At 36.6% G+C, this 13259-nt stretch overlaps 1 protein-coding gene across 50 annotated transcripts in view; it reads right to left on the reverse strand.

The window, feature by feature from the left end:
* The window catches only part of RyR (Ryanodine receptor), a 167339-nt gene that overhangs the window by 96146 nt on the left and 57934 nt on the right, over window positions 1–13259 (reverse strand). For all 50 annotated transcript variants that reach the window (XM_089738141.1, XM_089738147.1, XM_089738146.1 and 47 more), the window contains 18 exons: window positions 12914–12983; window positions 10287–10486; window positions 9152–9334; window positions 8473–8644; window positions 7994–8163; window positions 7684–7808; window positions 6651–6854; window positions 6014–6183; window positions 5124–5314; window positions 4668–4808; window positions 3519–3673; window positions 2956–3097; window positions 2032–2242; window positions 1750–1827; window positions 1418–1548; window positions 1067–1157; window positions 621–770; window positions 86–239 (listed from right to left, as the gene is read on the reverse strand). In XM_089738141.1, coding sequence (XP_089594267.1) covers window positions 86–239; window positions 621–770; window positions 1067–1157; window positions 1418–1548; window positions 1750–1827; window positions 2032–2242; window positions 2956–3097; window positions 3519–3673; window positions 4668–4808; window positions 5124–5314; window positions 6014–6183; window positions 6651–6854; window positions 7684–7808; window positions 7994–8163; window positions 8473–8644; window positions 9152–9334; window positions 10287–10486; window positions 12914–12983 — 2738 coding nt within the window. The remainder of the gene's footprint in view (window positions 1–85; window positions 240–620; window positions 771–1066; window positions 1158–1417; window positions 1549–1749; window positions 1828–2031; window positions 2243–2955; window positions 3098–3518; window positions 3674–4667; window positions 4809–5123; window positions 5315–6013; window positions 6184–6650; window positions 6855–7683; window positions 7809–7993; window positions 8164–8472; window positions 8645–9151; window positions 9335–10286; window positions 10487–12913; window positions 12984–13259) is intronic.

The raw sequence follows: 13259 nt of genomic DNA on the forward strand, positions 1-13259 counted from the left end.
TATAATAATATAGATAAGAATAATGGAGCGTGATAACAATAGTTACAATGACCTTGGTTCTCACTAATAATTCTATTTAATCTACCTTCATGCTGTTCTCCAGTGGGCGGATCCAGATTATATCCGTAAACCAATAAAGTTCGGACAGTTTCGGACGCGGTGTCTCGGTTGGCTTTTTTGATGGCATCATCAACTTTAGGATATGGCACTAAGTGAGGGGAGCGATGCATCTCCGGATCCTGAAACAGTAGGTTCCTATTACCAAATACATCTGCAGTCCAAGGAAATAATATAAAAACAGATAACGCAGATACTGAACTAATTTAACTTTCCCGTTTTAAAAAAATGGTTCAATAGATAAATGATTTCCGAAACCATTGAATATCAACAGGTTTCTGGAGTCCATAGATGTTAAGTGACTTGAATAATACAAACACCTATATATAAGATCGGAAATTCAGTTGAACTTCTACAAGGATAAAAAGTTCCATAAGAAATGGATAATTATTTACCCAACAAAAAAAAGAGGTAGCCATTCATAGCTTATAATGGGCCCAGCACTAGTAACATTTTGACAACATCTGCTTGATCCATATCGTAATTATTAAAAATCAACAAACCTCATTGAGACCATAAGTCCAACCTTGCTGTATTCTTTCCCTGGCCCAAAGGTTGTGAGTATTCTCAGCTAATTGGTCCACTAGTTCATCCATTTTGGGTGTCAGAGTAACAGCACCAAGGTCTAAAGGTGCTGGTTTATAGCCGTTTGACTGTCAAAATAAATATATAAAAATATTTTAAGTTTCAATTTTATTAACTTGAGCCTAAGTCATGCATAAACTAGACATGCATAAATCATGATATCTTCCAAGTAAATTGGGTTGGCCAACTTGGCTTAATTTTCATTTGCTGAAATTTCATTAGAGAGTTCTGTCGCTAATATTATTAATTGCCTCTTTTAAAATTCTTAGCAATCATTATTAGTTAATATCGTAATAAGATCAAGTGTCGCGAACGCCATATGCGATTTGGCTGTAACCTTGACTAAAGTCCAGATAAATCTTACCTGTAAAAATGGTTCGTTTGGAAGTCGGACGTTGCGGATACGTGCTGGTGGCTTATCCAAAGTAATGTAGTAGCCAAGCGCAAGAATTGTTCTAAAATACGATAAAAGGAAACATTTATATATAAAAGAAAAATAATATGTATATTTTAATCAACAAGTACTTAAAAGGAAAAGTGTGTAAATGCTTTTGATTGTTTATCTAGATTGGACTAGATTCTCTGTAAGGAAAATTAATATTGAACGTCTTTTTACCCCTTATATTATACTGTGTTAGTAATACGTTAAACTCAAAAAAAAAAACATAGATGATGAATATAGTATAGGGCTTTCTGTATTAAGTTAATAACTTACTTCAATGTTTGCACGGCTAGTTGGATATCATATCTCTTTTCAGCGGGTGGTAGTCGTTCGAAGGGCACCAAGCAAGGATGAATCTTATGTATGTCGTCGCGCTGATCACCGTACATCCAACCGGCTTCAATCTGTTGGGTATAAAGCTTAACATACAATCAAATACTGGTTATTGGGAAATCGTTTCTGCAACAAATAGATTCCTGATACGACAACATTGAAAATACGAAATGTTTACTAAATAATTAACAGAATTTTACTTTGGAAATTCAATATTACTTCCTCCTATAGTTTCTTTAGTAAAAAAATCATGTCAGAGATAAATATATTACCTTATTCATAGCCCACATTTCGTGAATATTTTCGGCTAGTTTATCCCTGATTTGTTCCACGTATGTTGGCAGAGATATCTGAAAACGTTTTAATTACATTAAATCACATTGAAAATATTTTAATAGGTGTTAGAAGAAAATGAGTCTCTATAATTACATCAACAATGGTAGCATAGGGTGTTCATCAAAAACATATAAAAAACAGATCTAATCGGATCTGATCTGATCATCGTTTTGATGTAAGTCTGTGATAAAATTACGCTGATTTCATGACAAGCTCACCGTCATCGTATCAACCGGTGTAGGCACAAATGCGGTATCATCTTGAACTAGAGATGGTCCAGCTAGAGCCCTTTTGTTGAGGTTACCAAAATAGAAGCAGGGTTCGAGACTGAGGATCTGTTGCGGAAGCAGCGACTCAACCAGCGGAGAGTATCCCTCGGGAGCCGCGTAACGTAGACGGCCATGTTCGCCGCCGAATAGAAACCGACAACTGCAAAGCAATGACGTTTTTTTATTGTTTAGATGGGTGGACAAGCTCACAGCCCACCTGGTGTTAAGTGGTTACTGGAGCCCATAGACATTTACGATGTAAATGCGCCACCCACCTTGAGATATAAGTTCTAAGGTTTTAGTATAGTTACAATGGCTGCCCCACCCTTCAAACCGAAACGCATTACTGCTTCACGGCAGAAATAAGCATAAGATCGTGATACCTACCTGTGCGGACTCAAAAGGTCCTACCATCTGTAAATTTACAAATTTATTCAGATTTACATATTTGCAGATATTTTTCTATCCATATTTGAAGGTAGTTTTCACTTTGACTGTTTTATCGTTACGCATCTTCAGGGCTATCATCTTTAAGTAGCACAAAATGCTACTCATGAAGCAAATGACAAAGAAATAATAAATAATAAATTAATATTTACTAACAATCACGCCACATTAACTGGGCCCGTGCTAAGTTCATAAAGAACTTGTGTTACAGGTGCCAGATAACGGAAATAAATGTAAGATTTTTATTATACACATACATATATTTAATATACATCCATAACCCTGGAAAAGACTTTATATTTATCATAAAAATATCTTCCCTTGGCGGGATTCGAACCCGCGACCCCCTTGTGTAGTGACCATGTCACTTACCACTACACCAGTCCCACGTTGGTGGAATTTAAATTTGTGCAATTGTAAAATTACCTTAATTTACTTGAGCAGCTGATGGCAGGGAAGAACATGCCTTCCAAGTTGAAGTTGGTGAAAGATCCGGTCACTCTGACACCATTGAACATGAAGTTGATTAAAGGAACGTTCAAGTCCAGAGCGCATCCAATCACATCGCCTGTCGAATTATAATGATGCTGTAGTTTTCTAAATTAAGAGCATAGGAGCGCTATTGATCCTTTAATAATAACATTGTCAATTAATTATCTAATATTTATAGTCTTATATTTTTGGACAAGTGATCAGAACGCCTCGCCTGATCGCCGCGCTGTGGGAACGCGCAGACTATCTGGGATTGTCAAAACCACCCAATGTTTTCGTAATGTAATTTAATTGGATAAAATTGAAATACTAAGAATGTAATAGGATAAATCAAATATAAAATAAATGGAAATATTCATATTGATGTCCATGATACTGGTTAAATCAGTAATAAATATTTCATATTCAATTACAAATCAGGTCAAATATAAATGATAATGAAATTATAAATACTAGGTAAGGATATAAGTAAAAATAATTTTATTATAGTACCATACCTTTTTTGATATAAGGCTCTTCGTGGTGAGTGCGATTAACAGGAGTTTTCCTACCACCAGACCACAAATATGCTCCATCGAAACCAAAGGAATACAAATCGTCACCGACACCATTACCGCCCCACTTTTCGCCACCACCAGGATATGGTACGTATCTGTTTATTAAATTAAAATAGTTTTAGTCGCTAATTTTAATCGCTATATACAAGCTGGAAGAATGTGGTGCTGAAGGACAAAAGGGAACACAATGTTACTGACGAGGATGTTGAAGGCAGAGCGAAGTGGAGGAGTGAAGTAAGGAAAGATGACCCCACCACCATTTGAGATAAATTGCTGAGGAGAAAGAGAGAGACAAAGAAAGAGAGAGAGAGAGTCGCTATAAATATGAGTTTACATTACGAGGCCATTTGTATATTAAAAGCAATATGGCGGGAAATTCCAGCAAAAGCATTCAATCCTAGTTAATACAATTTAATCGCTCAATTCTTCAACAGCCCAGTTAATAAATCGAAGTTCACATGTTTGGGAAACAAGCAGTAAGTACAATTATATTCACACATTGGTGTTCAGGTGTCGTACATAGTGTTAGTACATAGGTACTAAGCAAGTTATAGTGTGAACACACAATCATTAACTAAAATCTAGACATTCAAGCAACAGCAGTCGGATAAGATTTAGGTACCCTTTTCTAAATATTATGGTCACGAATATCGAATTCAACAAAATTTTGATAATTTGGTAATCAAATTAATTAAGTGGATATAATATTTCTATTAATGGAATCTGAACATTAGCCACAAGTTGTTCACCCCTGTGTGCTTAGTGCGAGTTTTTTTACATTCTTGATAGCGTAAAAGTTAACTCAAATTTGTATGGAGTTGGAACGTTTGCCTACGTTTGCGGCTTGGGGCGCTGTTCCAATTGCATACGAATTTGAGTTAACGTTTACGCTATCGAAGACGTTAAAAAACTCGCACTAAGCGCACTGAATATAGCTATATATACTACGAATATTTTCATTTCATTTATAAATATTTACTACAAAAAAGGGCACAGTAAAATTCCTGATTTATGGACTTCACCTAAAAAGCTACCGACTTGGCAAAAAAATTATCATTCCATAAACCATAACTTTCAAAAAGTACGTACCCAGAAGTGTTAGCCCATCCTATGCGCAGATGGGGCATCATGTGCGTGGTTTTCTCGATGTGGTCCATCGTCACTTCGAAGTACCATTTACGGTACACTGCTGACCCTTCGACGCGGCCCACGAAAATGTTCGGTCGCACACTGTAACCAAAACAAATAATAGTTTTTCTCTTACGAAAATCCTTTTGAAAAAATAAACAAATTGGATCCGTTAGACCATAACAGCATCCACATATGTCTTCACCTACAGTACCAATGAGCCTAACTAGATCTAAACAACACGACAGATTTCCCCATCCAATAGCCACGTGAACCATGACTTTTTAGCCTTTGTGGGCAAACGAACATATTGTCCACCTGATAACCTAATGGTAAGTGGTTACCATCGCCCATGGTCGTCAGTAATACCAGCGGGGCACAGCCAAGTCGCTGCCTACCAACTTATCGCTGACTTACCTAGAAACGTGGTCTACTAGCTGAGTCTGCAGTAGCAAGTTCTTCCCTGGTAGCAAGTAGTCGCAGATATTGTTCTGTGAGGAGCGCACGGCCACTCCGTTACCGACGCACAGCGAGCACAGCACGTCCAGAACTTTCGGGTCACGACCGTGCTTTTCTAATAAGCTTATGATTACTTTTATGTGCTCATCCTGAAAAAAAAGGGATAATTTGTGAGGGTCTGTGTAAATGGTCTTTAGCGAGGATAAGATAAACGCTTACTAGATATTTCAAATTATGCAAGTAAATGAGGCTTTTATTATTGCTTAGATGGGTGGACGAGTTCACAGTCCACCTGGTGTTAAGTGGTTACTGAAGCCCATAGACTTCTACAATGTAAATGCGCCACCCACCTTGAGATATGAGTTCTAGGTCTCAGTATAGCTACAACGGCTGCCCCACTCTTCAAACCGAAACGCATTACTGCTTCACGGCAAAAATAGGCGGGGTGGTGGTACCTACTCGCACGGACTCACAAGAGGTCCTACTACCAGTAATTACCCAAATTCTATTTTTGTGGGTTTGATTTTTATTATACGATGTTATTTCTTCATCGCGAAAGATAATCGTGAATATTTGTTAAGTACGTATTTCATTAGAAAAATTGGTACCCGCCTGAGATTCGAACACCGGTGCATCGCTACATACGAATGCACCGGACGTCTTATCCTTTAGGCCACGACGACTTCAAAAGATTAAGAGGCTTAAGATTTTATCATCCATAATCCGACTGCTTATAAATGTGAGACTCGCAATCGATTGTATCATATGACGACCGTCCGACCATTAAAACTAGAACAAAGGACTTCGTGGCGAAATTAATTAGCCAAAAATACCCAGCCATTACTTACTCTCATCATATTCAAGGCTTCAGGCGAGTCTATCAGCACGCAATGCAACACGTCCAGCATCCCAGTTCCTTCGCCAGATGCCTGCGAGCCGAGTCTAGAGAACAACCAGTTCAGACGGTTGGAGTTTGCGAACTGTGCGCAGTTCGTGTGGTTTCCTTTTATAATCGCAGCTGTAGACATATAATTCGATTAGTGACAATGCAAAGTTCTTTGGAAATAATACTTACAATAATAGGTCATTGGTTTATATTGTACCAATTTGATGCTACTTTGTTTTATGGCTTATTTGAAACTCGAAGACTTTTTGATCACTTCACAAAAATAATTCTGATAAGTAAACAAAAGAACATAAACATTTATTTGTATAAAACTGATGCTATGGTAGGATGTCTACTTTATTGCCATCCTGTTTATTCCCATCTGGTGTAAAGGGTGACACCACCAGCCACCCAGCCAGCATTAAATACCACGTTGTGACCTCGTCTAGATGTTGAAAGGTTTATGGGTTCCAGTAACCACTTTACAGCAGATTGATCGTGAACTATGTCACTCAGCTACGCAATACAAAAAAGTATTCAATGGCTAGTGCACATCTTGTGTAGCATCAGAAATACAAAACAACTAATAATATTCTCACCTAAGAGCTGATAAAGGTATCCAGAGATCATTTCCCAGCTCTGTCCCGATTCGTCTCCAGCTAGGAACCCAGCCAGGAATCCCTGGGACGTGATCACGTTGATCTTGTCGATTGCTTCCAGGATTAAATTCAGGATACCCTCCTCTTGGAAAAGATCTTGGCGGTTTCGAAGAGCACGGAACTTGTTTTGCTTTTCTTCGTGTTCTGTTTTAGCAGATGATTCGATTTAGCAATTTTTTTTCTTACCTATGCTAATATCCTTGAGATATCAGCTTTACCCTAACTTGTAGGTGAGCTCTCGGGGCTGAAACCGAAGGTGTTGCTAACACTGGCCCAGCAAGAGCAGTGCTTCGCACCGGATCGGAAACGCGACCCACTGAGAAGATGCGACGAAAAACTCAGTGTTTAATTTACTTGCCAAGCCCTTCGTCGTAAGCGACGGGTTCGGCGAGGATGGTGATCAGATTTAGCACTAAAGTATATGAAAATAAACATGCCTCATATAATTTAACCTCGCGTTTTTTCTATGTCTACATTTTTATATTTACCTTTACTGTTTAATATCGCATTATCTACATAAAAAGGCGAGATTAAATCGTTAAAGAAATTTTAATTATGCCTGATTTCATTGAAATACTTCATAACAGAAGTAATATATGAAACAAACTCAACCGTTGTTTATAGAGAATCAGTACCCTTGCTCTCTTCTAAGGTTCTCTAGCTAATGTAATCGAAGACCAACTGTATATGTATGCTATTTGAGAATAGCAGTTTTTGAGAGGAACTTAGTTTTTATGATTTTCTTGCCATTCGTTAACTGAATTAGTTTTGTTGCGTTTAATGAAAATGCTCAAGTGTCCGAGTGGCTGGACATGAGACTGAGCCAAGCACTTCACTGTACCACTGACCGACAAAAGTGGCTACAAATTATAAAAAAAAGGTCACAGGCGGAGGAGGAATGAAAATTCCGGACTGTGAATGTAAATGTGAATGCGGTCTACGTTTGCCAGTTATTTACTTGTTTATCACTTACCCATGTCCTCATCGGGCTGTGCGAAATAGTTTATCAGATCCTCCAAGCACATCACCATCTCTCCTAAGTTCACGGACGCGAAGAACATCGAGTGTCTTCTGTTTTCTTGAAGAGTTTCAAGGCCACTTTGGACAACATAAAACTTCAATTAAAATTTTTGGACACAAATTTCGATAAAACTGCTCATTAAATATAACTGTGGCTTCTAAAAAAGGTATTGAAAACGTACAAACTTAACGCATATTAGAGGAAAACTTTTGAATCCTAAAAAATAACATAGTTTCGGCCTTGATACTTAATGTTGGCTTACTTGATGAACTTAGTAAATAAAGAAGAACACTTCCTGATGACTCTGGCAGTCCTCGACTCTTCTTCTTGAGACCTGGAGAAATCAAGGCCGTCGTCCATTTTACCTTCTTCGTGTAGTATGGCTTGTTTCTCTTCTACTTTACCGACGCCTTTCTTCTTTGTTTCGTAAGACTAAACGAAAAGTATTTTACAAATAATATAAGAATCATTATCATAGAATAGAAAGAATCTGATAATGAAATTTAAGAAATTAATGGATGATATCAGTCATCAATGTATATTTTCATTACTGATTTTGGGCACGGGCTTTGTTTACAACTACACTAAATGGTAAAAAGATGTATGTAATTCCTTAGGTATAAAAAATAAGAATTTCTTGTATCCTTGTTCAGAGGTTGTTCCTTTGAGGATAATTAATGTATGTTACAAACAATGATCACCCAATGTCACTACTAAAGCAAAATTACATTTGGGACTTACCTTATATGAAAGCCACAAGCCAGTTTCCGAATGCTGCACGATTACGGTGGAGTCACCGTATTTAATAATTGGCGCTCCGATCACTTCCAAATCTTTATCTTCAAGCACTTGTTTCTGATCATCTTTTTCTTGACGAAGACAAAAGGCGCAGGAGGCGGTTGTGGCTTCCTCTCTGTCATAAATATAAACTTTATTAAAATGAAATTATATTATTATAAAGTCTTTAAAAAATACTGCCATCAAGACATAAGATCAATATTTCGAGGGTTTAATCAAATTTTAAGTAGCTTCGTCTAATTCTCCATCGGAATTACCAAAAAGACTTTTAAAATTGGATCTCTAAAAATATACAATATTTCAAATATTCCAGAATAAAAAGCCTTTAGAAAGTTTTTTTAATAGAAACTATTAACGATCTTTAATTATTTCGTTAAGAGAAATCTCGCAATAACATTTTCGTCATTACAAGAAAAAATCAGGAGAAGAAAAAAATATTTAAATGATGTAAATAGAATTCTTGAAATGTGGTATAATCAACTGATCGTGGTTAATCAACCAGTAAGCGTGCATTAGACTTATTGATTAGCATGAGCCAGTTTAAAGGTATTTTATGCATCTACTCAGAATTTTCTAGATTTTACGTTGTTTGATCTTTCATATATGGCTTTATTAATCCTACCTGCTGACCAAATGGAGTTCATTCTGGTCGTTAACACCCAAGTATCGACCCGTAGTGATGTGCCGAATCCTCATTGGATGGTACCAGTTGATAAAGCCGCCGGCCCATTTGGTACGAGCTAGTTCCAAACGCCACAGCGAACGAGCTTGTGACATAACTGATCCGCCTTCGTATACTACAATACTGTGAAAACAAATAAAAGACTTATATTGTTTACTTTATTATTGCCGGTGGGTGGTATGTCACTGATACCAATCTATTTAGGTGCTCATCACGAGATACAAATACATGTTCCCATGACATCTCGCTACTACGAAGCCATGTCGAATTTTTAGCAACAGAATTCTCTACTCAATTATTTTCTCCTTCTGAACCAACTCCTGCTAGTATCACTCTGCCAAATTGTAGTTTCTTATTTACTTCTCGTATTAGTAAACTTTTACTCAGAATATGTAATTACTGGTCGTAGGACCTCTTGTGAGTCCGTACGGGTAGGTACCACCACCCCGCCTATTTCTGCCGTAATGCAGTAATGCGTTTCGGTTTGAAGAGTGGGGCAGCCGTTGTAACTAACTATACTGAGACCTTAGAACTTATATCTCAAGGTGGGTGGCGTATTTACGTTGTAGATGTCTATGGACTCCAGTAACCACTTAACATCAGGTTGGTTGTGAGCTCATCCACCATTTAAAGCAATAAAAAAAGTCAAACACTATTTTAAAAACACTTATTATGTTTTTGTAGTGTAGATTATTACAATTTTAACCAGAAAACAGAAAACGAGGCGAGGCACTAATATACGATACATATTCTAATATTACGATTTGTGTTAAACTTAAATCGGCACGCCGAATCATGTCGGCTGACATCAGGCGTATTCGGCAATTCCGAATCACTGAAGTACACCGAATGCGCCCGATGAAGCCCACTTGATATGTCAATGTTGCACGCTACAAATTACTGGTGCGAAGAATTTAAGCCTTTCTTTGAACTGTTTATCGCAATCACAACAAAAGTTGTACAGTTTGAGCGCACATTGTTGGTCTTAGTGCACTTATATAGCGCGCACCACACAACCCTCATGAATTGTATAACTCCCAATTCTAATTAATCTCTGACAATAATCCATACTTACTTCTGTCCTCCATCCCGAGTCCAAGTGCTAGGTATTGTAAGGCATTCGTCTCCTCCGTGGAAGAAACGTAGAACGTCTCCTCCGAAGACGTAACCGACGTATTTCATCCTCGAGATGCCGGTTCCGTATGGCTGGACCGACCAGTGTGTCACGTGGAACGAGGCATTGACGATCGATACTTCATTCTCTTTAGTTGTGTGCTGAAAAAGTATTCATTTTAACAAAAGAATCTCTTATTGTAAATTTCTACTTTTTTCGTTGGTTTGTAGGTGACTTAGATACATTGATAGGCAGCGGCTTGGCTCTGCCCCTGGCATTGCTGAAGTCCATAGGCGACGGTAACCACTCACCATCAGGTGGGCCGTATGCTCGTCTGCTTACAAGGGCAATAAAAAAAAATCTCCAGACGAGTTCCCGCAACTACTCTCAAACTAATTGTACATCTTGTTATTGATCATCCGAAATCTTAACAATCCTATACACAGGGTCCCCACCCTCGGGTCGGTATTATCTTAAATCGTAACAATTTTCCATTGCTCCAAGTTCACTGACAAAAAAAATCTTTCAAAAATATTCAATACTTTAGACATAGCATTAAATTTTCGTTTCCATAATTTTACACATGCAGTATGTAGAGCACGCTCCTCTTAGCTATCAAGCTAATTACTACGAAACATTTCACTTTATTGATTCACGTAATGTAATATATGTCAATATTTTATGAATCTTATGCCATACAATTTTATGCAACGTATATTTTATTTATTTACTTTTTTATTTATTTATTGAATTTGGTAAAATCTATTCTTTGTTACTATTATAGCAGTTGCGATAACTAGTTAGAGCCATGGTTCCCCTTAAAAACGACAAAAACATCCCCACCCTGCGTGATCAGATATTTAGAAATGTGGCTAAAGGCAACTTCTGGAATAACCTCGGACGGCAATCTTAGCAGATAATTACGAAATCGTATTTATAAAGTTCAAGTAACAATTAATTTATAACTTTGTAAAGCTCGAACAAATTTTCAACACACAGGACACTCTTAAGTGCCTTGGTCCATTTTGATTTTAAGTTTGAAAATCAAAGAGGATTTATCTATTTAATCTCAAATTGAGACTACTAAAATACTGCACAAGTAAAATACAACGTTGACAAAAATGAAAACAACACTTAAGTCTAGACAGAGAATGAAGTCTGATGAAACATAAAATAGGATCTCTGTAAACAACATTATTATTTGAAATCACATACATTTGAGTACAGGCAGTAAATTATCTAGTACGTACTTTGAAGTTGTATTAAATTAAAAAATATGACCTAAATAACAAAAAAAAAAACTTCAGAGGTGTCAAGGGATACCCGGATGGAACGAAGTTCCTTTCGATTAATTAGTGAAGGATTTTTTTATTTTTTTTATTTCAGTTATAATAATAAATTACGGCATTATGAAGAAGAAAAAAAAAAACTATGAACTAAATTACTATTATTGAAACGCTATCTCGAGAAACTGTACTCATTACGCGGACCAATCGGATACGAGCAATGTCACGCGATAAGCGCCTACACGTTGATTGGTCAGAATGACGGATCTAAAAAGCGTCGTGACAACTTTTCGTAAGAATTTTTTCCGTCTAGCCCCCTTTCACAACGCGCGATAAGGAACTTCGTTCCAAAAATAACGTATGCCACAAGTTTGTTAAAATGAATGCAATAGATTATAAACAGTAGAATATGTAACGCATTGTCATTTATTCTGATGAAAATTTTCAAATTACAGAACACAAATGGGATAGATTCTCAAATTTTCATTGTTCATTTTGCGTTTTGACTTTCACCTCCGATCCATTCAATGATGACAAACAGACACTTATAACCTCACCGATAGGATAAAGGATAATCCCTTTTTGCGGCGTCCACGAAGAATGCAAGGTGTTGGCCGCATTTTAACCTTTCCCTATGGTTGTTTTTAAGGTTAAAATCAAATATTAATTATGATTAAGTCATGAATGATGAATGGACATTTTCACTAAAATCAATATGTACCAATTAGCGATACGAGAAGCAACATGACGTGGCTTACAATTTCATAATAGCTTTTATAAGCACGTGGTTATTAATCGAAATTAGAGCTTTTTCGGGTGTAGGTAATGTCAAAGGCGAATAACTTAAATTTGTAAATGTGTGTAAAATGGCCACGTACTGTCACTCAACTTGAAATAAGCATTTAAGAACTTCCAATTATTTTTTTAATTACAAAAAGTAAATAATTATGCAACTTTCAGACAAACCTAAATACTTTTTTGGACACATCACTAGCTAACTCTAAAAAAGTTTGTTTATCAGGATCACAAGAATTTTACATTGAACTTATAAGTTTCTTGCTTTCAATTAGTGAGTGGCTAGTTTGAAATTAAATAAAAGAAAAAATATCTTAATTTGTCATCTGTTTGGTAATGAAACACTTAATATTAAAATATTCAAATAAAAAATATTAGAAACCATATTTATTCATTACCAAATTTCTTTAATAAGCTCACGCAATACTCTCTTGCCCTTATTCCGTCTTAATTAACTAAAACCAATAAATTTCGCAGGCAAACAAATAAAATGGCCGCCCCGCTTACCAAATATCTCTCAGTGGCAACAGATACAAGAATCAAATCATCTCCCACTCGCACTTTTTCACCCTCCGATCTGTAAGATAAACAGACGCTTATTACATAAGCAAGAACTTGTTTTCTTAACATGACCTTGTCAATGTTAAACTTTTTTTTTTTACTAGGAGGATTCTATAATGCGAAAGCAATTTATTTCTAACAGATCTTGTCGTAAGCTGGATTAGCGCCTTTACTAGCATATTGGAGTTGTACAGCAATAATGCTATGCGGATGGATTAATAATTTATCATTTTCATTAGATGAAGACCTTCCAATGAAAATTTCCTTTTTTCTTTTTTTTTTATTGCTTAGA

This window comes from Bombyx mandarina, chromosome 24, assembly GCF_030267445.1.
Source record: "Bombyx mandarina strain Sakado chromosome 24, ASM3026744v2".
Lineage (NCBI taxonomy): Eukaryota > Metazoa > Arthropoda > Insecta > Lepidoptera > Bombycidae > Bombyx > Bombyx mandarina.